This window comes from Phaethon lepturus, unplaced genomic scaffold (genome assembly GCF_000687285.1).
Source record: "Phaethon lepturus isolate BGI_N335 unplaced genomic scaffold, ASM68728v1 scaffold4466, whole genome shotgun sequence".
In the NCBI taxonomy this organism is placed as follows: Eukaryota; Metazoa; Chordata; class Aves; order Phaethontiformes; family Phaethontidae; genus Phaethon; species Phaethon lepturus.
The window spans coordinates 8,046-35,274 of NW_010546791.1; the positions used below are offsets into that span (position 1 = coordinate 8,046).

The 27,229-nt window shown below is 37.2% G+C and overlaps 1 protein-coding gene across 1 annotated transcript in view; it reads left to right on the top strand.

The window, feature by feature from the left end:
* Nucleotides 1-954: 954 nt before the first annotated feature.
* The window catches only part of LOC104622585 (nesprin-1-like), a gene marked incomplete at both ends in the record, with an annotated part of 85,750 nt that continues 59,475 nt past the window's right edge, over nucleotides 955-27,229 (top strand). The window contains 11 exons of the mRNA XM_010289419.1: nucleotides 955-1,050; nucleotides 2,896-2,979; nucleotides 5,965-6,057; nucleotides 7,695-7,873; nucleotides 9,611-9,807; nucleotides 9,948-10,057; nucleotides 20,706-20,813; nucleotides 21,574-21,711; nucleotides 22,865-23,029; nucleotides 26,026-26,138; nucleotides 26,666-26,834. Coding sequence (XP_010287721.1) covers nucleotides 955-1,050; nucleotides 2,896-2,979; nucleotides 5,965-6,057; nucleotides 7,695-7,873; nucleotides 9,611-9,807; nucleotides 9,948-10,057; nucleotides 20,706-20,813; nucleotides 21,574-21,711; nucleotides 22,865-23,029; nucleotides 26,026-26,138; nucleotides 26,666-26,834 — 1,452 coding nt within the window. The remainder of the gene's footprint in view (nucleotides 1,051-2,895; nucleotides 2,980-5,964; nucleotides 6,058-7,694; nucleotides 7,874-9,610; nucleotides 9,808-9,947; nucleotides 10,058-20,705; nucleotides 20,814-21,573; nucleotides 21,712-22,864; nucleotides 23,030-26,025; nucleotides 26,139-26,665; nucleotides 26,835-27,229) is intronic.

The window sequence follows — 27,229 nt, forward strand, 5'->3', positions numbered from 1 at the left end:
TGGGGGTTGTGGTCAGATCATCACATGCTGTCTCTGCCGCTCCTTCCTCCTCAGGGGGAGGACTTCTCACACTCTTCCCCTGCTCCAGCCTGGGGTCCCTCCCACAGGAGACAGTTCTCCATGAAATTCTCCAACGTGAGTCGCTCCCACAGGCTGCAGTTCTTCACGAACTGCTCCAGCCTGGGCCCCCACCACAGGGTGCCGTCCTTCAGGAACAGGCTGCTCCAGCGTGGGTCCCCCTCAGGGTCACAAGTCCTGCCCGCAAACCTGCTCCAACCTGGGCTCGTCTCTCCATGGATCCACAGGTCCTGCCAGGAGCCTGCTCCAGCGTGGGCCTCCTATGGGGTCACGGCCTCCGCTGGGCATCCACCTTCTCTGGCGTGGGGCCCTCCCCGGGCTGCAGGTGGAGATCTGCTCCAGCGTGGAGCTCCATGGCTGCAGGGGCACAGCCGGCCTCACCAGGGTCTTCCCCAGGGGCTGCAGGGGGATCTCAGCCCTGGTGCCTGGAGCACCTCCTGCCCCTCCTTCTGCACTGACCTGGGTGTCTGCAGAGTTTTTTTCACAAATTCTCACTCCTCTCTTGGGCTGCAAATGCTGTGTGCCCGGTTTTTTCCCCTTAACTCTGTTATCCCAGAGGCGCTGCCACCATTGCTGACGGACTCGGCCTTGGCCAGCGGTGGGTCCATCTTGTAGCCTACTGGCACTGGCTCTGTCAGACACAGGGGAAGCTTCTAGCAGCTCCTCACAGAAGCTACCGTGCACTCCCCAGCATTACCAAAACCTTTCCACGCAAACCTAATACACAAAGCAATGATTAAAAGCTACATTGATATTACATGTTGCAAAACATGATGAAGGGGAACAGCCACTCTTTGAGCTTCTGTTCAAAAGGAAAGGAGGTAGGATGTAATGCTGGTGAGCCTTCGTAATGTCTGAAGTCTTCTCCCTTTTCAGCGCAATCCTCCCATGCTGGTGAATGACCTGTTTGAAGACATCAAAGATGGAGTAATGCTAATTGCCCTTTTGGAGGTTCTTTCAGGGCAGAAGCTGGTAAGAACTTCCTTCCTTCTGAATACACAAGATAGTTGCATAACTTCTCCAGGATACAATTTTCTAATGTTTTGATATTTGAATACAGTAAAAGACCTGGCTGTTGCATAGCAAAATAAGTTTATTCAGAGTGGGCTATGTGGTTACAAAATAAACAAACAAAAGATTATTACAGACTAACATTCTTGATTTTGTGCATTTCCTATTAATTTTGTCTTAGTAGTTCATAAAAAAATGCTTATTTCTATTAGTCTTTGCAGTTCATCTGGATGTTACTACTATGATACAAACAAAGTCTAAACTGCAAGCTGTTTCTTATATATCTTGAAGTAATAATGACAGTCTTGTTAAATTTACAGCTTTCTCTCTGCAAAAAAGATGTGAGCCCCTCAGATTTTATGGGGTCTTATATCCACTTACCTTGACAGCTGCTCCCCTACTGTAAAGAACCTTAAATGGTGCCAAATGGCATTTTCACAGCCACGTTGCGTACAGAGGCCACAGTGTGTACGTGGCAAACAGGCTGTCTCTTGGGAGGCAGGCTGGTTTTGTGTGCGACGTGTGGGAGAAAAACGAAAGGGTTTTAGGCCAAGGGCTCTCACTTTTCCAAACGAGCTGCAGATCAGGTGGCAGCATCGGAAGGAGCAGAGCAACAGTCCGTCCTCAGGCTTGCTCTAGGGTTCAGACGTTACCTACTCCCTCACATGCAGACAATTTGCAAGTGCCACACTTTTGCCTCTTTTTCATATTTCACCTGTTTTGATTGCAGGTGATACCCAAAATTAAGTAGTGATTCAGACTGCAAGAGTGATTTTACTGTAAGATGGGAAAAAAGCTGTAGTTTCAAGTGTGTTTCTGCTCTCTTGAAATATACCCGTTTCTGTTTCTGTTCGCCTAAGACAGAAAGTCTCCCTCTTGTGGCAAAACAAAAGTAGTAAAACAGGAAAAGAATTTTAATGATGGCACCTGTTAAAATGAAATTCACTGGATTGTATCCTGCCAATGTTAATTAGTGAAAGACAAGAGATGTTACAGAACCAGAATAATGTCTTGTTAGTTTAAAGGTTATGTACACCAGACTATGATATTCTGTAGTGACTGCAAGGGAAATTTCAGAATCTATAGCAAGCCTTTGTTAAATCCATTTGTAACTTTATGAACATGAATTTAAATGGTAGTTGTATATTTGCATTACAGTGTAAGATTCAGTGAGGAATTTAATTCCACTGTAGAGTATTAGAAGCCTAGATATGTTCTTGATTTAATTCAAAGAATTCTGTCTTTTTTCAGCCTATATGTCTGAAGTTTAGCAAAATTCATTGTTCAATGAGGGTTTGTGATAGTTGGGGTTTTAATCGCCAATAAAGTATTAGAGAGAATGGATAAAAATCCTCTAGGTAAAATGTCTTCACTGTAGACTGATTTTTAAAAATAACAATCACCTTGACTTTTCCTTTGCAGGCAAAAATATTTTACTGAGAGAATGTTGCCTTCTCTCAAATACATATATATGTGTATGTGTGTATAAAAATAGTTTATTTTATGTAAGAAAAACAGTTCTCTGATTTGATGAATTTTATGGGCTGAAGCCAACAGCTTGCATCCTGAGGTTATTAAGACATACATGGCTTTCTTATTAAAAATGTATCGCATTTACATCCCCTATATCTGTCAGTCCTTTGTGTTGATACATGCAAAGATAGAATTTGACTGTTGCAAGGAGCATTTTTACCTGTCAATCAGACTATGGTATGTACATAGGCATTTATAATAATGTGGAACTTCATTTTGTGGAGCAAATTGGCATAAATCTAATGGGAGTTTACACTGTTCTTTCTCTTGAAGCCTTGTGAGCAAGGACGTCAGCTGAAGCGAATTCACTGGGTTGCCAACATTGGCACAGCTCTTAAGTTTCTAGAAGGAAGACGGGTAGGTTTGGTACCACTTAGTCCTGTTTTTTCATTCTTTTTTTCTTTCTTTCCTTACATGCATGATTTGTATCCACCTGTTCTTATTCTCCAAAATTTGAGCTATGTATGCAGTCTTCAGTTTCTACACAGTGCCTGAAAGCTGCTGTAAAGTACAAATGACAAGATCCAACATTAACATATAGTAATGCATAGGGTAAAACTTTTCTTTTTTAATTTTTTTTTAGTTAGAATCACCTTGAGTGATCTCCTTTTTTTTGTTTTTAATGTGCTCTTCAGCTCCTCATGTTCCCTACTTTTCTGTTGCTGTTCTCAGCAAAGAACAATGATCTTCGGTTCAGTAGAGGCATTCATTTATAATTAAAAGGATAGATTTATGGACTTCACTAGGTTGTACAAGCAAAACTCTACTTCCTGAAAGTATAGACATGAAAATGTAGAACAATGTGACCCCTTATGAGCTTGGCAGGACTTCAGACTAATTCCTGGATTGATTCTGGTAAAGTCAGTGCTGTGGCCATTTTGGAAATGAAACAAAATATTTCAGAAATTTAACAAAAGACAGAAAACCTAAAAGCTCAATGTGATCTAGGTATGAATATCAAATAAAAGCAACCCACTTCTAACTTTTTTCCTGACTTTTCTCTCTGTATTGTAATGACTTGTATCTGTGTTTTTAATAAGACTGCAAATATATTCTTCTAATTTCTGTTGTAGTATTTCTGTATTGCTGTATTTTTCTCAGTGTAGTTGTAACACCTGATGAATTTTATGTTGTCACAGTGCTGTACACAAGGAATTGTTGGGTTTTGGCATTTTTTCCCTCCCTTTTGCCCTATGGCGTCTTGACCTAATTATATTTCTGTTACATGGGAAGCAATCTTAGCAGATGCCTGTAGAAAGAAATATATGAGAACTTTTTTAAATTGAAAAATGTATAACCAAAGCAAAGACAAATATATTCCCGAAGCAAAATTCAGCTTTAGCTCACAATTTCACTATTTTATGTAGTACAGTATGTTAATACAGACTTTACCATATGCAGCCTGAGAGCAGAGACTTAGATACAGAGTGAGCTGCTTTCTGGTGAGATCTCATGGCTGGGGTGAAGAGCAAAATCCCATGCTTCCCTAGTTTACATGTCACAACGTAGTAAGTGACCCGAACTTTGAACGACCCAACTTAGATCCCAGATGTAATATAGCAGTGCAGACAGATAACTGACCCTGCTGAAGATCAAGGTAGATTAGTAAAGTTTATTACATATTTAATCAACTTCCTCTTTTTGCTGTCCAAACAGACTTCTGCAAATACTCCTGTTACACTGCAAAATGCAGCTGGCAATTGACAGATATAATTCTGGACCAAACTGGTTTTTTTGTGATTCTGAAAAGGTTAACTTGTAGTTTTAGATCCATTTTAATGTGATATTAGACAAAGGTGACACAATAACTAGACTAGATAGGCTATGCTTCTGTGACGCTTTAGCTGAGTCCCTGTAAATCTTTTGATCTGTAATACATATAAGAAAAACCTCACTTTGTAGAAAAAGAAAAGTTTTTGTTGGAATTGGTCCAGCTGAGAGAATGAGACCTTTGGTATATTTTTCTTTAGCTAGGCAATAGTTTTCCTTATTGACTGGTAGAGAAGAAGGTACTGTCCATTTCCCCAGAGTTTTGTCAGATTTCTTGGTGGAGAGGATTGGAAATATAACCTGTGGGGTTTTTTCCTCTACCTCTTGCCAAGCAGCCTGTGGAGTTTTAATTCTGAAAAGAGCTTCACAGCACTGAACAACAATTTTTTGTTTGTTCTTGACATTATCTAGTGGCTTTCCAGCTGCTGATTCAGAGAACTGCAGTCTTTTCTCTGTTTTGGGGAGACAAATGATGTCACCTAAAGTCATTCTCCCGCTCTTCTTTAACATATTCTTCAAGGTTTTTCCACAACCTTTGTCCATGAAGAAGCTTGCAGTGCATGAACACTTTAGCAGCTCTTCATATTTACATCATGATTGATGGCACAGTCTTAGTTTTGCTGAGGAAATAAGTATTAGCATATTTGCTAATTTTGCAATACTACCTGGTTTATTCAATTTCTTTGAACATTATCTACCTGTTAATTTCTTTATGATATACTTTTTATCTCCTCCTTTTATGAACTTGTTTTAGGGTGATACTTTATTCAGACTATAGATTAACATTTGGGAGTTAAGAGTCATGGAATCTGCTCCCGTTTCTGTTGAAAAACTTCATGTGACATTGGATAATACATTTTTTCCAACTCTTTTCTTATTTTAAAGGAACTATAGTCAGGTTTGTCTTGCAACGGAGCCTTAATCTATGGTGGTAATACCCTTTACAATAAAAGGCTCTCTACTGAAGAACCGCGGCATTCTTTTTTCCCTTATCTTCTATGCTTTCTCCCCACCTTTTCCTTTTCTTGTTTATTCTTAAGCTCACTTTTCCCTTTCCATTCCAAATCTATTAGAACGATAGCAAGAACCCCCTATGTAATTTAAAATCTGTTACAGAGTATTTAATTTGCTTTCCTTATTAATTGTGGTGTAAAATGTGCAAAAATGTGCTTTTTTCCATTATAAAATTAAATTAATGCATTTACCTAATAATTAGTCATTTAAAACTTATTTTTGTATCATCTTTTTTCCTTTGCTTTTCATGCTAGTCCATATACAGAGGATCTCCGGTTTGTACAATGGTTCTATGTAACTTTTATTGTTCTTTCTGCTTGAAATTAATGTTTTTTTCTACAAATAATAGCATGCAATGGTCTTAAAAATCTTTCATTATACATCGTTATAGCTATACTTGTCTCAAAAGCAAAATTGCACCATTCATTTTTTTTTTTATTAAGAGACTTGTGATTGATTGCAAAAATGCATTAAAATATAAAATCTATTTGAAATGTGTTTCATAATTGTTATCATTCCTTGTGTGTGGTAATAACACATGTTTTCTTTCCTATATAGATTAAGCTTGTCAACATAAACTCAACTGATATTGCTGATGGCAGGCCTTCTATTGTGCTTGGCTTGGTGTGGACCATAATTTTATATTTCCAGGTACTACATTTTTATACTTCAGTGTAGCTTGCTCAAATAATGGTTCAGGTCATCAGTTCATATGAACTGCTGTAGTTCCAGTCTTTCACCATAGCTAAGTCACTTTATAAGTAGCTGAGGAACTGATCCTAAATAAAGCAACAGTTGATGGTAGGGATGCTTCACACTGGGTAAAATTAGATCCTTGTCTTTGGAATAGATTAGTCTGGGCCTAGAACGGAGTTCCTTCATCACTGGAGCATATTCTTCCACTTTCTCTAAAGAATACAACAGAGCAACAAAAGAAAGGAATAGAATTGTGGATTCTTGTTAAAAGTACCTTTAGCAACCTCGGTGGTGATTATGTGATATGTCTAATTCCAATGCACTTGATGTCAGACTAATTATTTTCAAACAATACATTTAAACATGCTGATTTCACTGGGAGATGCAGATATTTGCAAGAACAAAATTTATCTGTGAATGGTGTAGGTAGAGAGGGGTTTGAACTTGTAGAGGAGAAATCATTTGCATTCTGTTGAAGTTAGGTGGGAGAGTAAAATTGTTTTCTAAATCCTGTCCATATGAGTTAACAAAATGAGTCACTGCTCAACAATTAAAAAAACAACTGATTTTGTTGCTCTTCTTTATGGAGTTCTTTGGCTTTGGCTCTCTTGTGATGTAGCTTTCATGTCTCAGGGATGCTGTTCTCCTAAGCACCAAGCAGTGTGATACCTCAACTGTTCTTCTCAGAAGAAAAGTTAGCCAGAATGATATTAACTTTTTTTTTTTTAATATATAGTTTATATCTCATTGAGATAAATTATGCTTCTCGGTTACTGAAACTCTAGTTCTCTGCATTGATTTTACTTGAGTCATTTCTTGACCTTTTCTTTAGTTGTCACAGGTAGATACATCACTGTAACATGAATGAAAGCAGAACAGCATGAGACCTGTGGTTCTCATTGTGGCAGACTCATTCTGTGATGTGACAAAACTTTGTTTTTTAAGTAGACAGAATAGACAATCTTGCAACATCCCTTGGATATAACTTTTTCATGTTAAAGAACCAAACTGTTAGTCAATTTAATGTTCTTAATAGTCAAGTTAATGATTTTTATTTGATGAAAGGCATGATGTGAATAACTGTCATACACTCTCGGCAAGCACTACTAATGCGCTTTGCCTGCAGTACATTCACTATTCCTTCACAAGGTTCCTCTAAGCAAAACCGCAATTCTGCCAAAACAGTACAATGGTAAATAAAGAACTATCCAGATGAGATCATTGAGGTCACTTCCATTCTTTAATTGAATGAACCTCTTCTGAAATTAATGGATTGTATTATCATTTGAATTCAAGCTAAATGTAAGCCTATTTCAATGGTAATTTGTCATAATAGGTAACATGACACACTTGCATATTGTACTAGCTGTAGGGTGTCAAGAAAGTCAATGATTGCTAGATGCCCTGTACTTCTGAAGTTAAAACCATCATCTGGGCACTTTTGAAGCTACTTTAACGTACAGTTAAATAAAACACAGTATGTTAATCATAGCTTCTGCCCAACTTTGTCAGTTGTATTTAAGAAACTATTTAAGAAACTGGTGAGAATTAAGATTATCTACAAACAGTCCATTGACATCTTTTCCCCACAGATTGAAGAGCTTACCAGCAACCTCCCACAGTTGCAGTCGTTGTCTAGCAGCGCTTCTTCTGTGGAGAGTGTTGTTAGTTCAGAAACTGCAAGTCCTCCAAGCAAACGGAAGGTGGTAACCAAGGTCCAAGGAAGTGCCAGAAAGGCTCTGTTAAAATGGATACAGTACACAGCAGCAAAGTGAGTAACCTACAAATGAACTGAATTTGTAACTTAAGTGCAAACATTTTCTTCAGATTCTAAACTCAGTCAGGGATCGTCGTTTTGCTCTGTATTTATGTAGCACCTTCCTGTGATCATATTCTTTTCAACAGCTGAGACTGCTAAATGTTACCACCGTACAATAAGCAAGTAATAAATAATGATTTGCATTAATTTTACAAGCAATCGTATTTTATAGTTTCTGAATAATGAATGGGATTATGTTCGACAGAATGAGGAACTGAAAGGGGACTTAAATGTCTGAATGACAATATATTAGTCCTGCTGCCAAAACAATGCAAGTCCCACACCGACTTAGCATTCCTCAGTGACAGAGCTTGTAGGAGCACTAAATTCTGCCACTCACTGTTGAAAGGCAGGTGATGAAAAATTATGAATATCCTTCTGCAGTTTTGTGATACAAGGGACATATTACTATAAAAATTGCCCTGAATTTTCATTCTTTTTAATCCAAGTTATTTTGGAGTTATTTCTTGCTCTCTCTTGTTAACTTAAGAATCTTCTCCTTTATTTGGTTTAATCATCCCATGTTTGCTCTACTTCTGAAAAGACATTACAAAAAGCTCATAAATTAGATCAAAGATACAATAGTAGTTTAATGACTTCCACAATTAAAAAAAAAAAGCAAAGATGTAAAAGAATAAAATGGACTTATTTGTTCAAATTAAGGAATCACTGCTATTTGAAAAGATCAATCACATGCAAAATGTGGAGGGGAAGTGGCCTTTTATGGAGTGGTGCCCCAGGGAAAAGAAATACAATTGTAAAGATGCAGACTTTCTCCAGTTCTCCAATAAATAGGTAGAATACAGTAATTTATCGTGCTGTACAGTCTAATTTGGCACTCTTCTTTATTGAACTGTTGCCAGTAAGAGATAGGCAACTGAAAGTGGTCAGCTGCAATTTCCAGATATGTAAACGAACAAAATACAAAAAGGTTCATAAATTAAAATGTCAATATTATTGGGGAGAATATGTGAAATGTGTTGAAAGAAGCCTAGAGGAAGGATGGTATGCTTTACCTAGCCCTGCTTCACATTGTAATTTGCGAGGGCTAGCTCATTAAAGTCAGTGAAAGTGTTTCACAGGGAGGTTTGAATGAAGCCTTCATGCGGAGTTACTGTTGCTGTGATCCTCCCAATGGCAAGACTACCTTAGTGTCGTAAGTGTGTCCTCAAAGGAAGTTTGCATGCTCGGACAAAGTAAAAAGCATCCTTGCAGCCTGTGGACCACCATATCTTTCAGAATTACTTTTGAAAGAAGCAGGCCCAAGTGTGATTCATTTCTTATTTCTCTCTCATTGTATATTGCTATTTCTTGATCATTTGTGGTTTTCTTTTAGTGGATGCGTAAGTGTGCTGGGTGTATGAATTTATAGTATCACATGCTTTTGGTAAGAATATAAAGAAATTTATGTGTTACATTTTCACCCGAACAGCACTGATGTCAGTGTTCATGCTTTCATTTTAAAAGATAGCAGATTAATGCAGTCTTTTTTTTTTTTTTTTTTGCATGATACTGACGTACCTAACTGAACTGTAGTAGTTATAATGGAGGGAGATATGAATCATTTTATAGTGGTTTAGTTTTAATTAAGGGTAGCTGCTGGGTGGAGCATTCTGTTCCCTCCCCTATTTCATCTAGTCCTGATGTTGTTACAAGTCACTTTTTTTTTTTTTCTTTCATATTCTTTAGGCAAGTTGGAATTGAAATCAAAGATTTTGGACAAAGTTGGAGGAGTGGTGTTGCATTTCATTCCATTATTCATGCTATCCGCCCAGATTTAGTGGACATGGAGAAAGTGAGGGGAAGGTCAAATAGAGAAAACCTGGAAGAAGCCTTCACACTCGCAGAAGCAGAACTAGGAATTCCGAGGCTCCTTGATCCAGAAGGTACTGATGCATAGTTGAAGAAGGTTTGAGCTACTTGCATGGCTTAAATCAGATATGCTAATTCAGAGTGTTCAGACATTTAAGCAGCATTTTGTGCCATTCATCTAAAAATTAATTTACCGTGTTCTATACTTGTCTAGATGTGGATGTTGACAAGCCAGATGAAAAGTCTGTCATGACCTATGTAGCACAGTTTTTGAAGTACTATCCTGAACCTCATCATACAGTGACTGATGTGCAGGAGAATGATGTAAGTTTCTCTTGCATAACTACACTAATCAGTTTATCATGAGGGGGGCTTTATATATAAATTTTATAGCTGTCTTACATTTTATTATGTTTCCTTTTGACGAGCAGTTCAAGTGAAAAGCAGGCACAAGAAAACTGGGAAAGATTAGCTGAGAATAAAGGAACCAGTGTTGCAGACGTTTACTAGTAGATGGAGAAAATAGAATGGTGATTCTGCAGAGATTTTCCTATTTTCAGCAATAGGAGCCTAAAAGAACACAGTCATTGTAGATAGTAGCAAACCAATGGATCCTACAGTTCCCTAAGAGGTTTTCAAGGATAACACCAACAAGATTGCAATAATTTGTTACCTGATGCAATGTAACTTCCGTCTCTGTCACACTGGATTTCTGGATAAGAAAAAGAATGGTCCAAGAGATTGCTTAGGTATAGGCTTTGGGCTTTTAGGTTTGGGAGGCAGTTACAATTTTGACACAGGTTTCTTTCTATTGCACAGTGATGTTTGACTATTTGCTCTGAGATATTGTTTTCAGTCACATCTTTTTCTTGCTATTTATTTTACTTGTATGCTCAAGTGCATTGGCTTTGCACTAGAATGACTATACTTAGTGATGCCAAGTGAACATGACTCACTTCCTAATCCTGTTCATTTGCTTTCTTCATGGCAAACTCAGGAAACACTGCTGAGACAATCTGCTCAGGCCCAGCAAGAGAGAAAGAGGAAGACCTTTCTGTCCATGTTTCTTTGTATTCCCTACAGAGCTAGAGAAGAGCTTTGAAAGGAGTGAATCTCTTTCCTTATGGCTATGTGTGGCTAAGCTGTAGCTTTGCTGTCCAATTCTAGTGCCTGAACACTGGAATTTTTCATTTTCCGTGCTGCAACATTGGTCTGAGGACATACGTGTGCCGATGCCACAGCATCCCAGTGAGCAATGGGGCTGCTGAAGCAGAGGGAGTGAGCACTGAAGCCTCATGCTGTGGCCTGTGGCAGGCTAAGGCAGTCCCATCATCTCCATACCATGGCAGACAATGCAATTTCTGCTGCCAACAGCCTCAGACAGTTCTGCTGCCTGTGCTGGGGCTGAATTTTGAGGAACAGCTTCACCACCTTCTTCTGAGTTTTATGCAGAGACAATGCAGGAGAATGCAGGACTCACTGCTCTGCCTGTCTCTGGCTATAGCCACAGAGACAATAGCACATGAGCTGTGAAAGGGAAACTACTGAGTTGAATTACTGGGAACTGAAACAACACAAACTCATCAGTTTGAGATGTAGCTCAAGACGACTTCCTCTTCCTAGATATTGCTAAGGTATTCCAGTAGCAATCCAGTTGAACTTTTGGTAGAACCACTGGTCCCCTGGATGTCACAATACAGCAATTAGTAACCCCCAGACTTTGAGAAGAAAGTAGAGTTTGATATTGAACTAAATTTCTAATGTCACCATTCTTCATTTCCTTGAGGGAGAACTATATTCCCTCTCACACCCCTGATGGAGTACCTGGTAGTTTGAGACAAACTTCACTTCTCCAGCAGAGTCTCCAGTCAAGAATAGCGATGGCAGCCTCAGTTTTTTTCTGACATAAATTCTGCTAATCCATCTCTGGAGAGATCATCCCTATCGGGCACCGATGTCCACTCTATACCTCCCTGCCTAGTCCTGTCCATCATAACCTCCAATTCCCTGGCCTCTGGTCATGGTACCACATGGCATGTGATAGGATGATGGGAAAGAGATCTGGATGTATCCAGGCCAGTAAGCAATGCACAAAAATTCCAGGACCCCAAGTAGTCACTGGCCCTGAAGCAGTGAAATACACAGAAAAAACAGCACAATGCTTTCATCTATTTGGGACTGGATATAAGCTCTCAAATGGCTAAACTTTTGTCACACTTTGGTCTTTTATTACTATAAGCTTTTGCATTTCTGTCATATATCACAGAGAGAAGCTTATTTTGCATTTGGCTGCTTCACTTATGACTTTTCAGGGAGAATCTGTCAATAGATAATCAAATTTATCATACTCAGAACTTTCATTTTAAGATATTTGATCTGTTCTCAAAAAAATCATAATGACAGGTTTTGCAGACTATCGTATAAAAATTCTAAGAAATGTTAGGACCTTAATTTACACAGTCAGGAGGGGAGGGGGCACGCAGCCAGGAGTTAATGCAGTTGATCCTGTTGACTTCCAGGATGCCTACATGAAACAAGATATCCAGATAAACCTTGGCAAAATAAAAGTGTCATTCATATTACATGATACTTAGAGATTCTAGTGCTGAAAATCCAATAATGCAGTTTTAAAATATACGACATAAGAATTGCATTCCATATTTATACAATATTTGAAGGGAAAACTGAAAAAAAAGTCAACCAAATGTTTTGTAATCAGCTATCTTGCGGAGTTTTTTTTTTTCACTGAGTGCTTTCACATCTTTTAGCTCAAATTCTTAGTTGTGTATAGATTGGTGAAAATTAAGCAAAAGATCATTTAAATCACCAGGTTAAGTAAGGCTATCACAACAGTAGATCCAAACTGATAGTGTTGCCAGCAGCTCAAGGGAGTTTGCCAGCTGATGAGGACACACTTGGAGCACTGTGTCCAGCTCTGGGCTGCTCAGTACAAGAGACCTGGACATAATGGAAAGTCTAGCGAAGGACTAGAAGGATGAGGAAGGGACTGGAGCATCTCCCCTATGAGGAGAGGCTGAGAGAGCTGGAGCTGTTCAGCCTGGAGAAGGCTCAGAGGGATCTTATCAATGTGTATAAATACCTGATGGGAGTGTGCAAAGAGGACAGAACCAGGGTGTTCTCAGTGGTGCCCAGTGACAGGACCAGAGGCACTGGGCACAAACTGAAACACAGGAGGTTCCCTCTGAACATCAGGAAACACTTTTTCACTATGAGGGTGACTGAACTCTGGGACAAGTTGCTCAGAGAGGTATCTCTGTCCTTGGAGGTACTCAAAAGCCATCTGGATGTGGTCCTGGGAAACCGGCTCTAGATGTCCCTGCTAGAGCTAGGAGTTTGGATCAGATAACCTCCAGAGATGCCTTTCAACCTCAACCATTCTGTGATTCTGCAATTCTGTGATAATATTTAAGATGATAGTTGATGTATTTAAGATTTTTTTTCATGAAACAGGGACAGTAGAGATCTTCTTGCAATGCAAGAGAAATGCTCTTTTCTGAATGGCATCATAGAAGGAGATTTAAATTCCTTTTAACAAATATAAAATGTTCATAACAGCAAAAACTATTTTCTTTAGTACTTAAGGAAACGTTCATGAACCTATCTCTTTGCAAATTTAAGGGAAATCTTTTTTGATAGAAGTAACTGCTTGGAACCATAGTATGGCTACTGACTTTCTTGACCACACAAGCCATTTAAGTACCTTTTTTAACCCCTTTCTGCACCCATGGTTATTCTAACATTCACGTTGCTAAATTACTTGACTGGAAAAAATGTAAAAGAGAGAGTACTACTTTCTTCTGTGCAGAGTTGGCAGTGAATCAAATAAGAGATATTTGTGTGACTACATAATCCATTGAGATTTCATTTGTTCTTTTCAAGAAGTGTTGTCCACAGGTTCTGTTCTAGGTATACAAACATATGCAAAATCTGACCAAACATGTAAGATCGGTTAATTTTAAAATAGCCCTTTTGTGTTTTGTGGAAACCATGTAAATGAATTGGATGCCCTTGTGATCACCATAGCTAACAGTGCAAGGTAGAGCAGTATCTATTGCCTCTTTCTTCCCTCTTGCTGACCTGGAGTATCCATGTCCATCATAAAGCTGTCCTTAGGAATTTTCCATCATTTGGTTAGCTCTAAAACCTAACCTAAAATCCAAAAGCTAGGTACTTACACTCCACCTGTAATCAGCGAGAGCTAGACACTTTTCCAGATGGCATCTTTCCTAAGATGGTGTCCTAAATAAACTGTCTTCTGGAAGTTCATGTTGCATAGCATTTCAACAGAGCTAAAACTGACTGAGATGAATCCTTCCCTTAGGTAATGATAGATAAAATGTTGTTGTCAGTTCATTAAAAAGAAATCCAGACATGCTTTATATTTTTGTGGCTGGTATAATCCCCCTATTCTTAGCCTTTCTGTTTTCCCCCTGAAGTCTAGCATAAGGAAATATGTATCACAGAATGGTAGAATCCAGGTACGTGGGAGAGAGAACCTTGCAAGATTCTTATTCCTTAAACTTGTGGGGTACTCTTAATTTCTTTTTTTCCAAAATTAAGCACTTTTAAGGTGTATTCCATCTGACCCGTGTTAAGTGCCTGCTGTAGAATGAGATGAGTTAGGCAGTAGATGCTAGATGCAACTGTTCTTTTCTGTCTGTCAAAAAGAACTGAAAGAGTGACTATCTCTGTTGCAGATGCCTCCATTTAGTTAAGAGAATCCTACTTTGGAGTGGACTGTGTCTGGGTGGTTTTTGATGGTGGTGGGGGGAAAGAATTTCTAATCCTCTCCCCCTGCCCTCCGGCCAACTCAGCTGCCACAGTGTTTCCTCAATGTGTTGTCCACACAAATTCTTATTCATCTTTCCTCCTGATTCAATGCTCAGTTTATAAGGAATTTGCATTGGAAGAAGTAGAGTATATGATTGAAGCTTATCCCTTATTTGTGGTCAGAGGGAACAGCTATTTGCATGTGCATTTCCAGAATTAAAAGGAATCTAATCATGGACTACCTATGCACGGATGTGAATTTGTGTAGTCAACACATCTAAGATAAGTAACTGTTTTTCCAGATAAAATAAATCATGTAGTGCCTAGTAATTTGGAAATCAGATCTAATATGAAAACTACTTCACTAGATATGGTACAGACACACACACTTAAGTTTAAGTACATCTTCTATTCTTAAAAATGTGTCTCTCTTATTGTTCTCTCTGGACTTTCTGCCTGCTTTGCTTTATTTTGTTTGCTTCTTTTTTTTCCTTCTTCTTCCTGTTTTCCCATTTGTTTCATATGGCTAGGAACTTCAAGCAATCCCAACTTTTGTCATTTCTTTTATGAAATTTAAGGTAAGGGTGATATGCTGCAGAATAATTGCTTGAATTGGACCTTTTGTTGCTTGTTATCTGTTTTTATCTTGCACTTATTTGACTAGATTTTCGGTGTTTTTATGTACATTGGTTTGCTAGCCTTACGTTAATCTTTCCGCAAAAGCAAATATATAAACATAATGAATCCTAATTAAGCCTAATGCTTAATTTTGCAAATAATTTCACAGAAATATTATAGAAAAGCAATTCAACTTTCCTATAATAAATCTCAGACTATGCTTTTGGTTTTCTTAAGTTTAGATATAAACATGAAAAAATAGATTATAGATTGATGTTTTTACTCATCTAATCTCATTTTAGATGTTTTTTTATGTATTTAGGTTTATAGAGTAGATGCTAGATTGTATATATGATTGTGTAAGTGGTGTATGTGGACTGTGTTTTGGAAGGAGAGAGCATTCATGTGTAATTGCATGATATGCACTCCTTTTTTCACAGAAATTATGATGCTTTTTAAAATACACTTTTCTAATCATCTTGGGCATTTAGATACTTACAATTGTCTAGTGTTAACTGAGAGAAGTTCAGAAATCTAACATGGAGTATTTGAAATGAACAGTCATAGGTAAAGCTGGAAGACTGCAGAAGTGAATATATTATGAAACAAATAACAGGTGTCACTGCAGTCAGTCAGTCAATAGTGTTTATAGTTTGACCCGCTCCAATTAATTACCTTGGTTCCACACTTACTTTTGTGTGTGGGTTTGTTTGGGTTTTTTGAAATATATAAGCAATAGGTTATTTTAAAGTATGATCAAGGGTTCATCTCATATTATGTATGTCTAACTAGTGATATGTGTTGAAGCGAAGATTAATACTGACAGCTGAATTATTCCCATCTTCTCAATCCATTCAAGTAAGTTGAGACAGCTTTAATGGGACCTTGTTGTACATTCTGAGCCTTACACAGACCCAGTGCATTGCTGCTTAAGCTAGCGAAGATCTGAAGTGGTAAATGCTCTGTCAATATCTTTATCTTGGTATAAATTTAACTATAGAGGAAGTACACTCCTTCAAAGTATTTCTGATGTAAAGTCTTTTTCTTCTTGTGTTCTGACGGGCAACTAATTCAGAAGATAGTTCTGTCACCTCCAACATCTTTATTCCATCAGAGTTCTCTAATGTAAGAGGAATTTCCCAAGCAGCAGCTGCAAAAGTACCTTTTTGAGATCTTCCAGTGATTTACTGTCTACTTTTACAGATAGGCACTAGTAGCTCGTCCCTGCAGGTGATGCTTGTCTCAGCATTCACCACACATCTGTGATACTCTTGTCAGTGAATTTGTCTCGGTAACACATATACACATATACATCCAATAACACATGGATATGTAAGGCAGAGTTTTCAAAAAGAATAGCACGTTTAATTGAATTAATTTATAAATGTTTTTAAGGGGACTTGATTTTCTCAGCACATAGGCAATACAATAGTTATCCCCGAAAAACAGGTGACTTAATTTTTTTAGATTTAAAAGTTTATATTTAAAAATTCTATTCTGGCTGTGCCTGAGAATTTGAACAGTTCACCTGATTTATAACTACATATTAGAGAACCCAACAGAGTACTCCTTTTCCAGTCCATAATTAAATTTCTCATGAAAAACAGATGTGTATTTTTAGCTCTTCAAATGCCAGAGTACTCTGTATTATATAATTTTCAAATTAACTCTGGCATATCAGTTAATAAACTAATGTTTTGACATCGAGTCTGGGCTGCAAACTTTCTTTGTAAATTTAAATTGTACCCTCTTATCATATTCGAACTCATAAACACTTTTCTCTAATTACCTTCTTTGATATTCTTTGGCAGTTGAGTGCTCCAGTTCTGTTCATCTCTGCAAATCAGTGAATATTCATAGAATATTATATATAGAATAGATATAGATATATATAGAATAGTATCAGGATAAATTAATAGTTTAAAATGCTGTTTGGAAGTAGTATGCAAAATAAGTCATAGTAGCTTAGATAAACTGAAATAAATGTGATCAGATATCAATGATCCTCATACTGGGGAAAGCACAAATAGTTATAATTATCCTTGATAAATTTTCTTTGATGGTTTATGTTCTGATCTGTATGCTACTTCAGATGTGCAGGCTTTAGAAAATAATTTAGATATCTGTAAGAATATCCTTTTGATTTTTTTTACTGAGAGGAAGAACCACTAGGAACTAATGAAAGTCTTGTTTTAAGAATGAGAGCTCATTAAACCTGAGGAGTGTTGGTGACAGGTGCCTTGGTGTCTAAGAAAGTGAATCTTTTATGTTGGTTACCCAAACTGAGACTTTAAAATGCTTTTGTATCAACCAAGGACCATGGAACTAAGTTTGCATGTGATAAGTGATGCACTGAGCTGGAAACCTGTGAAAATGTATGAATAAATAAATAAAATGCTTATCATACATTGTTGCACAATGTCTTTAACAGCATTCAGTTATGCAGTTACTAAAACACCTACATCTTCTGGAATTAAAAAAAGTAAACAAAAAACTGGCTAACTAAATCGTAACAAAAAAATCACGTCACCTGCTAACTTTATCTTTTCACTTAATGTCAGAGAAATGGTATGTGATTTATCAGAGCTGCGGCTGTTCCTGTGTTCTTTATCTTCAGGTACCACAGAGGTGATTCTTGATCCTGGTGATATTCTATTTCAAAAAGATTTGGTCAGGCCCAGTTTTAGCCATTATTAAATTTTTAAGCTATGTTGACAGGAATCTTGCAAAATACCTGTTTTGCTCATATTGCTGTATGAACAGTTGCAGCCACACAGATGCTCTTGCAACGACTTAAGGAGGTGCTTCTCAACAATAAGAACTTGAGCCCTAGAGGAATAAAAGCCAGTGTTTTAAAAAAATGAATTTATAGTGTGAACTAAAAGTGATATACACAACATTGTGACACACTTATTCTCTTCCTGACCTCAAGAATATCTTACTTAAAGTTTCATTTAGTAGGATTGTTGCAGGACTTTGAGTTCATTTAGGTGCATAGTTTGGTGTTGCCTTTATGGAGCTGACAGCTAATTACTAGTAGAGTTATCAATAGTCTCACTAAAGTTGTAACTTCTAATGAATGGAGTGCATTTAATAGCAAAGTTCTTTTTTTGATGTCTGAATGAGTTAAGAATTCTCTCTTATATTCTTCTCCTCATAGGGGAGTTGTCCTGGCTTTACTGTTGATCTCATAGAATCTCGGTGTTATTTTTCCACACACAGAGCCAGCTATCAGACCAGAAGAATAGGGATTTTATTCTCTTTCTCTATATTTAGAAGATTTGAGAAGTTGGAAGCAGTAGGAGTTTTGGCTTCTTGGGATACTATGTGCAGTCAAGGAAATCCCAGCATTACAAATAGCTGAAGCAGGGAAGTGTCATGTCCCCTATGCAGTTTCTCAGGTACCAGCTTTTGGCGAGTGTCAGAAGGCAGGAGCATGAGCTATAGTGAACTTTGTTCCACCACAGCTGCTCTAATATCATCTTAACCTCACTGCAACTACCCAGCTAAGAATTTACTTAGCGAGTTAACAGATATAATACCTGTGATACTTGCACCATCTGTTCTGCAAATTCTGTCCAAGCAACTAACACTGTTTTGAGTAGAGGATCAGTAAGAGAATTAGTAGAAATATATCAAAGAAGGATTTATTTCCTATCTGAGGATCCTGTCCTTTCCTCAGCTGAAATGAAGCAATAGCTCTATGCTTTTAGAATTATGAAGTGAAGTTATATTTTACATATTCGAGACAGCTTTCAAAGAAAGGAACCATAATTGGCTCCTTTCCCAGGTTAGGATCTTTTTCTTAAAATAAAGTACTTTGTTTCTTAGATACAGTCAGTGGCTATTCTTTTTTTTTCACATGGTCCAGTTTTTCTTCTCTCATGTAATGCTTGAAATTTTAACTAAATTAAAATTTCATTCATTTTAGGTAATTAACTCATATGATATGGTGTTGCATTTGTCACTCTAATAGGTCTGTTTCTGACAAATTTTACAGTAATATGGCTGCTTTGGTTTCAAAGAGTAGCTTCTGATTAACAGCCAGCACATATGGTTCATTGGTTGGAAATCTGAGATGGACAGTTGTATCCTACTTGATTAGCCTCCTTACACAGTAAACAACAAAGCTTTCTGTTGTCTGCTAACCTTCGCATATAACATGCTCACAGACCTGACATTTCCTGTTAGTATTTTTCAATTCACTGCCAGGTCCCTCAATTCTGCAGAGAACTTTGCAGTCTTGCAAAGCACCAATGCCATGACGGACTGAAATGTTAAAGCAAAACTGTAAAACAAATATGCTTCTTCAAAGTCATAAAATGGCATGGAAGGAAAAGAAATGGAATACAATCACAGGGGTTTCTCTCTTTCTTTCTTTCTTTCTTTCTTTCTCTCTTTCTCTCTTTCTCTCTCTCTTTCTCTCTTTCTCTCTTTCTCTCTCTCTTTCTCTCTTTCTCTCTTTCTCTCTCTCTTTCTCTCTTTCTCTCTTTCTCTCTCTCTTTCTCTCTTTCTCTCTTTCTCTCTCTCTTTCTCTCTTTCTCTCTTTCTCTCTCTCTTTCTCTCTTTCTCTCTTTCTCTCTCTCTTTCTCTCTTTCTCTCTTTCTCTCTCTCTTTCTCTCTTTCTCTCTTTCTCTCTCTCTTTCTCTCTTTCTCTCTTTCTCTCTCTCTTTCTCTCTTTCTCTCTTTCTCTCTCTCTTTCTCTCTTTCTCTCTTTCTCTCTCTCTTTCTCTCTTTCTCTCTTTCTCTCTCTCTTTCTCTCTTTCTCTCTTTCTCTCTCTCTTTCTCTCTTTCTCTCTTTCTCTCTCTCTTTCTCTCTTTCTCTCTTTCTCTCTCTCTTTCTCTCTTTCTCTCTTTCTCTCTCTCTTTCTCTCTTTCTCTCTTTCTCTCTCTCTTTCTCTCTTTCTCTCTTTCTCTCTCTCTTTCTCTCTTTCTCTCTTTCTCTCTCTCTTTCTCTCTTTCTCTCTTTCTTTCTTTCTTTCTTTCTTTCTTCCTTTCTTCCTTCCTTCCTTCCTTGTCAAAACATTCTCTATCAAAATATTTTGCCAACTTCTGAACTTGGAGCTTGATGTCAAGGATTGCCCTGAAGTCACTCAGAAAAAAACTTTTTTTTTTTATCAACAGTAGACCACATAATAAAATGGTGGTAAAAGATTATAAAATCCTCTCCTGTCAGCTCAGTTAACTGTTACTGAAAAATGACTCTGCAAATACGTGGAAGACTAAAATTAGCTGTTGATGTAGATTTAAAGGACTTTGTGCTAATTTAACATCAGGTGAGAACTGCAAGTTAATATCTCTGACACCGCAATGTCCCAAATTGTCATGATTTCACCACTCTAAGACTCATGTCTAGATGCTGAGTTCTCCTCTTGTACTCAGGAAGTGCTTTTCAGTTAGACTGTATGAAGATAAGTGATGGGAGAATTGGGCCCAGATGTTTCGCTGGCTTTCACTACAACTAGTGGCCTTAACTCCCTAGAGAAATGTTGATTTCTGGACTATATCTACCTCCACTAATAGGCTGCAATGTTTTTTTGTGTGTGGTTGTACTAAATCATAGAAGGAAGACAGACTGATGCTGAGAGACTTAAAAGTGTGGGCAGAACAATTTGAAAGAGACTTAGCCCGAGCACAGGTAACAGAAACAAGCTTACAGGAGAAATACCAGGTAAGCAGTAGGGAAAATTTTGGATTATAAGACTTTAGTCATCATTATGTGTAACATGTACTTCAGTATTTTATGCAATCTGTATATATGCAAGTCGATATACTGTAGTTTAAAAAAATAAGGACACAAACTGTCTTGCCTTTTATTGGTGGAGGAATTATAATGTCAGCCCCAGCTTCGCTACGTAGAACAGTGCACAGATGGTTTGCCTAACACAGAGCTTTTTCTAGCAGTGTGAAGAAGGACTGTCCTAGTTAGAAGTGAGCATGTGTCTGTACAGTCCTTCCAGATCCTGCATGATATAGCTCAGATGGGAGGTATGACTGAAGGTTGAATGAGGTGACAGGTGGAGAGGACAGGGCTTAGAGCTTCCTTTTTAATCCCTCTCTCAAAGGTTAAATTGGCAATATAAATTTTGGTCTACAATTTCTTCTGAAGCTCGGCTCTAAGAGCAGCTACTGCCTGTCCCAAGTAGCATTTAATCTGTTTGCTAGTTTATCTGATCAATTATTATTTCCTTCATAGAGGGTTCAGGCATCTGAAGAACAAAAGGCCTGCCTATATTTCCATGGAGGATTCTACATTCTATTAAAACCTTTAATAAAATGCATTTCAGTGTAAATATGCAAGTTTACTGCTACTCCTCTTTGGGAAGGATTAGGACTTCTATCGGTACAGAATTGTCATAGGTTTTAGTACTCCGTACATGTTGGAGAATTTAATTCTTTGACTATATTGATTTGATTTTCTCTTTGTGCAGTCATTTAAGCATTTCAGAGTACAATATGAGGTAAAAAGGAAAGAGATTGAACTTGTCACCCAGTCATTAAGGAAAGATGGTAAATTATCACTTGATCAAGCTATGGTGAAGCAAGCATGGGACAGAGTTTCTTCCAGGGTAAGTTGAAAATTATTATGCTATATAGCTTTTTATTAAATGAAGATATAAATGCTTTTGTATCACTTAGACATGTTTGCTGTTGATTTTCTTAGGCATTATGAACCTAAGATTGAACCAACTTTCAAGCACTGTTGAATTATTTTGCATTTGTTTTGAGAATATTTACTGCCCTGTCATTTTTAATATTGCTCAAAGATAGAATATGAACTTCAAGAAAAGGACTATACTTTCAGGTTTCCATTTATTTGAAAGTGTGTTAACAGTGCTTAGCCAAGTTCAAAACATTGTTGATAATGAAAAGCATGCACAATGCCCCTTCAAAATGCAATATTTCAATTTAAGTTGCTAGTTATCTGAGAAATTAAAATATAACATTTTTTAATATAACTAAAAAATTTCTGTGTAATACTGAGTACTTTATCAATAAATGAGGCTTTAATGCTATTTTTGACCTGTTTGCAGTAATAATAAATTATTAGTATTTGTGATAGTAATTTTGTAATAAGTGAATGAAAAATCCCAATCAAGTTATATTGTTTGTCCCAAATAAGAAGTTATTAAATCATTATTACTCAGTGTATATTAATGGAATTTTTTAATGTCATATACTTAACAGAGTATCTGTTTAAAAATATTCTGGAGTTTTGGCATAATTTTCATTATTTTTTCACTCCTGTAACTGGGATTGCCAATAAGACATGGTGCTTTATGGCTATATTCTCGACTCCACAGTCCTTTGAGACTCATTTGCACTTTACACATAGAAAATATGTTCAAAAAATAGATAAAAGGATTTTATGCAAGAGCATGAAACAAATGGCATTGGGTGAAAGAAGTTCTCACATCCCTTGCTATGTCTATTAACTGATGATATTCCAGGTCTTTAGCTTTTCAGTTGCTCCAGTTTCTATGTGGTCAGTTCTGTTACTCAGTTACCAGTCTAGAAGGGAAATACATGAATCAACGAATCCTTATAGAAATTTTGTTGCCTGTGAGAATGCTATAATTTCAGAACTAGTGTGAAGTAATATACCTAGGTTTATGTCTCAAACATGCTCTATTATGTGGGGTTTTGGCCTTACGGTATAAAGTCTGATTTTGTATAATTAAGCAAGGAAGGAAGTTCAATCCTCTTACTTTTTTTTCCTAGCTACTTGATTGGCACATACACCTTGATAAATCTCTTCCTGCGCCTTTGGGTACCATAGGTGCTTGGCTCTATAGAGCAGAAGCTGCTCTGAGGGAAGAAGTAACTGTTCAGCAAGCTCATGAGGAAACAGCAAATACAATACACCGAAAGCTTGAACAACATAAGGTAGATCTACATGCATTCATTCTATGCATTATACTTCATTGGTTCCAAAGCTGTAAATAAGCCATATTACATAAAGAAAGCTTATTGTTTCTAGTTTCTCTGGGTGGTGTCATCTTGATGGTAGCTAAAGCTACGTGTCTTTTAGTGAAGACTTGAACTGTGTTTCTTACAAGCAATATCCCCTATTCTGCGATTTCTGTGCATAAAATTCCATAGGGAGCTCATAAGTTGTGTACATTGTTCAACCAATATAAACTTACTAGGTGAAACAGGAAAGAGAGAGCAAATGTACTAATTGTGCTGATAGTGCAGGTAACATGGGTTGCGGGGAAAATAAAACAAAGTGAATTTTTATATTGTTGTGATGACAAACAGCATGAGAAGTCTCCTCTGCTGTGGTAAACAGGAAACTTTTCCAGATTAATTTAAATACCTTTACCATTATTCTTTGCTGAGTCCAGGTCTCATTTAAAATCAAAACTGTGAGGTTTGTCTGTGTATTTACATGGTATATATGATAAAAATATAGCCAGAAATTGTTGGTGAGATGATAAAAGAAACTGAACCAGTAAGTACAATAGAGAAAGGAAAAAGATGGTGTAGAGAAAGGCTTGCTGTACTGCAGTACTTGCAGCAGTAAGGCTGTATTGTTTTATATTGCTTTTTTCCTCTATCTTTACTATTTTAAAACTTGATTGCAGTTCTGTTTGGTTTTGTGTTTAGGATATGGGTAGGGTTTTTTATTAAAAACTAATGCCATATAATGAAAAAATGAGAAGTTTCATGGTCATCTTGGAAGAGCTGTAACAGACAATGGGAGTTTTATCTGTGGGATCAGTTGGGTCTTCTGATTACTCTTTATTAGAACAATAGCAGCTCTTCTAACTTAAGTGGTGGCTAATAAAATTTAACAAAAAAATATTAAAATTTGTGAGGAAGATATTGTTTTCTTTCAAGGTCTAGTCTCTTGTAATGCTAAACTTCATTAGTTTTCTTGTTAACATCAAATGTTTCAGGATGCATAAGATTTGACATTTGTTTAAAAAAAGCAAGTCAAAAACTTTTTTGTTCTTATTATGTGAACACTATAGAAACACAAAAGAATGTGTCCTAAACTGTGTTTTCTTTGCATCAGAAATGTTGTGATTTCTATGCCAACAAATAAACTTTGATTTAGGTTAGTCTGTGCCAGGGGAGTTTTCCCATGGGAGTGTTACGGGGGAATCTTCAAGAGAAGCGTGTGTAATTATGTCCATTCCTGGAGTTTTGTCGCTCAGATTTGCATTGATGAATCCTAATGTGCTATTGGATAAGTACCAGAAGAGCATTAGTGTATTTTTTTCAGTCCTTGTTGGGAAGTTCCTTGTTCAGGAAGTTGTTGGGTTTTGTTTGTTATGGTTTTGTTCAGATAACATAATCACTTTCTCTATATCTTTGTCTCATCTGAAAATGGGTTTTTTAGTGAACTTTATAGCTTATGGCCATTTTGAAGCTAATATAAAATGTACCAGCTTATTTGGATGAACCTTAATGGAATCAGGCAAGCACTTCAGTTTATTTTAGTTAATATTGCCACCAAGATCTATAAATTAAGGACAATGTCTGTGCTTGTTGAGGGTCATTTTGCAGAGCAGGATTTCACTCCCTGAGAAGACTATTTAAAAGTTTTCATGGGCTTCCAGTTGATGTTGGATGAAACTACTGGGTTTTATTGTGACTTACCAATGCATGTTAGGTGCATCCCTTTTTGTCTGGCAAGGTCTCAAATGCAGCTTGCTGAGATACTTGTTCCGAGTCTTTCCTTTATGTGAGAGCGTGTTAAGTCACAAGATCCCCTCACGGGAGTTTTCACCGCAGTAACATCAGTGCATCACTTGTATCTGAGAAAGCCTAGTTCATTTCTCTTCACAACAAGATATTGGCTGAAGTGGAGAACAATGAAAATATAGGTGGGTTGACAGGCATGGTGGGACCATTTGGTGAGCTGAGCCTGTGAATTGCCATTAATTTCTGCTGTGCAAACACTGAGCGTGGACTGGTGGAGAAACCCTTCTTCAGCTCATAGGAATAAACAGGCATCTGTGATCAATACACAAGCCTGCATTTTGTTCCCTCAGGTGAGAAAGGAGGACCTTTGTATGATTTCCTTTGCTAATAGGCTTCTGAGCACTTTGTGCCAGGAGCTGTCTCTGTGCAGTAGAATACCCACTGTTCTGTGTCCTCTCCGCCACTGCAGGCTTGACATGTTATGTTACGGTATCCCTTCAAAGACTACTGCCAGTCATTCATTTTAATATGTAATCTCTAGGAAGCCGTTTGAAGCGGTGTTGCTTAGTTACAGTTGAAATGTGCAGTGCTGTAAGGTTTTTGCTGCTACAGTTCTTACCACAGGAATACAGGTCGGGGTACCACACTCTGCATTCATTCGTGTAATGCAAAGAGAGCGATCCTGAATTCTTTTGATGCTGAGAGAGTGAAAAGTTCACTAAATGCTAAATATGTACTTACATAAGGAGCTATGGATCTTCTGCCTATATATAACGGAGTAGATTAGTTGCTGAAAATTTGAATCTATACTTAATAAAGGTTAGTATCTGCTATAAAGATGTAAAGAGTAAATTTAGCAAGATTATGCTGTTGTGATGTTAAAGTATTTGCAGACTGCATTTCAGGGATTATTTAATACAGTTAAGAGCTCTTGTTTTTTTAAACCTTTGCAGTGTATCCTTTGTTTTAAAGTCTTCCATGGTAGAGCATCTTATAAGGGCGTTCCCTATGTAAATGTTCAAGTTGATGTAAATGGTTTTCTGGTATGCATAACCTTGCATGCAAATGTGAGAGCATGATCAAATAGTTAACTACATTGAGTCATCAGTGCAGGCTTAAAATTGTGCTTATTAGTTAGATAGCCTACTGTGAGCTCTCTCCCCTCCTCTCCCTCTGTATCCCTCTCCTCTCCTCTCTCAATCTCTCTCTCTTTCTTAAAATCAAATCAGGATCTGCTGAAAAACATAGATGGTCACAAAAAGGCATTCCATGAGATCCACAGGGCCAGGTCTGTTAACGGAGTGCCTGTTCCACCTGACCAATTAGAGGATATGGCAGAGAGGTAAGGCTTTCATTCTGAAATAAAAATCCTCTGTGAATGAAAGGGAACCTGTTTGCTTTTTAATCTGTTCATGTAAAAATCACCATCTAATTATGTTTCTCAGGGGCAAGCATGAAAAGATTCAAAGGAAAAACCTCCTAGGATATATATGAAAATATACCAAAATATGCTTTATTAATGAGAATCAAAATAAGCTATGCGTTTTGGAAGGGATTACTTTTATAGATTGATCCTGTTATTACTTATGTTATGTAACAACAACTGGGATGCATGTAAAAAAAGAAAAGAAAAATGACTTTGCAAAACTTAGTAACATGTAAAATAATGTTTTCTATGAGAAAACAGAAATGTAATTAATTTGCTATGCAAGAGCAGTCATCAGAATGATCATCATGCATAATTAAATGTTTGTAGACTCTGAATTAGGTGAAAGATTAGAAAAATATCTGAACTGTAACTAAAGCTTTCAGTCTCTCCTGCAAAAATGCATATTGCTGTATTTTACTACAGTGTGATTCATTTTACAGGTTTAATTTTGTTGTCTCTTCTTCTGAGCTCCATCTGTTGAAGATGGAGTTTCTGGAACTGAAGTACCGTCTACTGTCACTCTTAGTCCTTGCAGAATCAAAGTTAAAATCGTGGATTATCAAATATGGAAGGCGAGAGTCAGTGGAGCTACTTCTTCAAAATTATATTGTAAGTTGCGGTTGTCTTCTTATTTTTGTAATTATTTTTTAAATATTCATATTTAAGATTGCTGGAAATTCATAAAAGAACAGAAACAGAAATGAGACTTGCCAGTCATCAACTTTATGACTGCATTCTTGGAATATCTTTTCAGAGGTCAATCTGTCTTCCCCATGGAGGAACTTTATTCAAAAGGCTAAAAATGAAAATTACTCTCTTTGCACCATCTCTTCAAAAACATAAATAATGTCCCAGCTGTTAACTGTCCAACCGTCAACTTACCAAGCATATCTGGAGATATCCTAGATTTTTACTTACCTTAGATAGCAATTCCAAAGAACTTAATTTCATCTTCTTTTGTAACTGTATAGATGCACTTTATAGTGACTATACACAGAACAAGC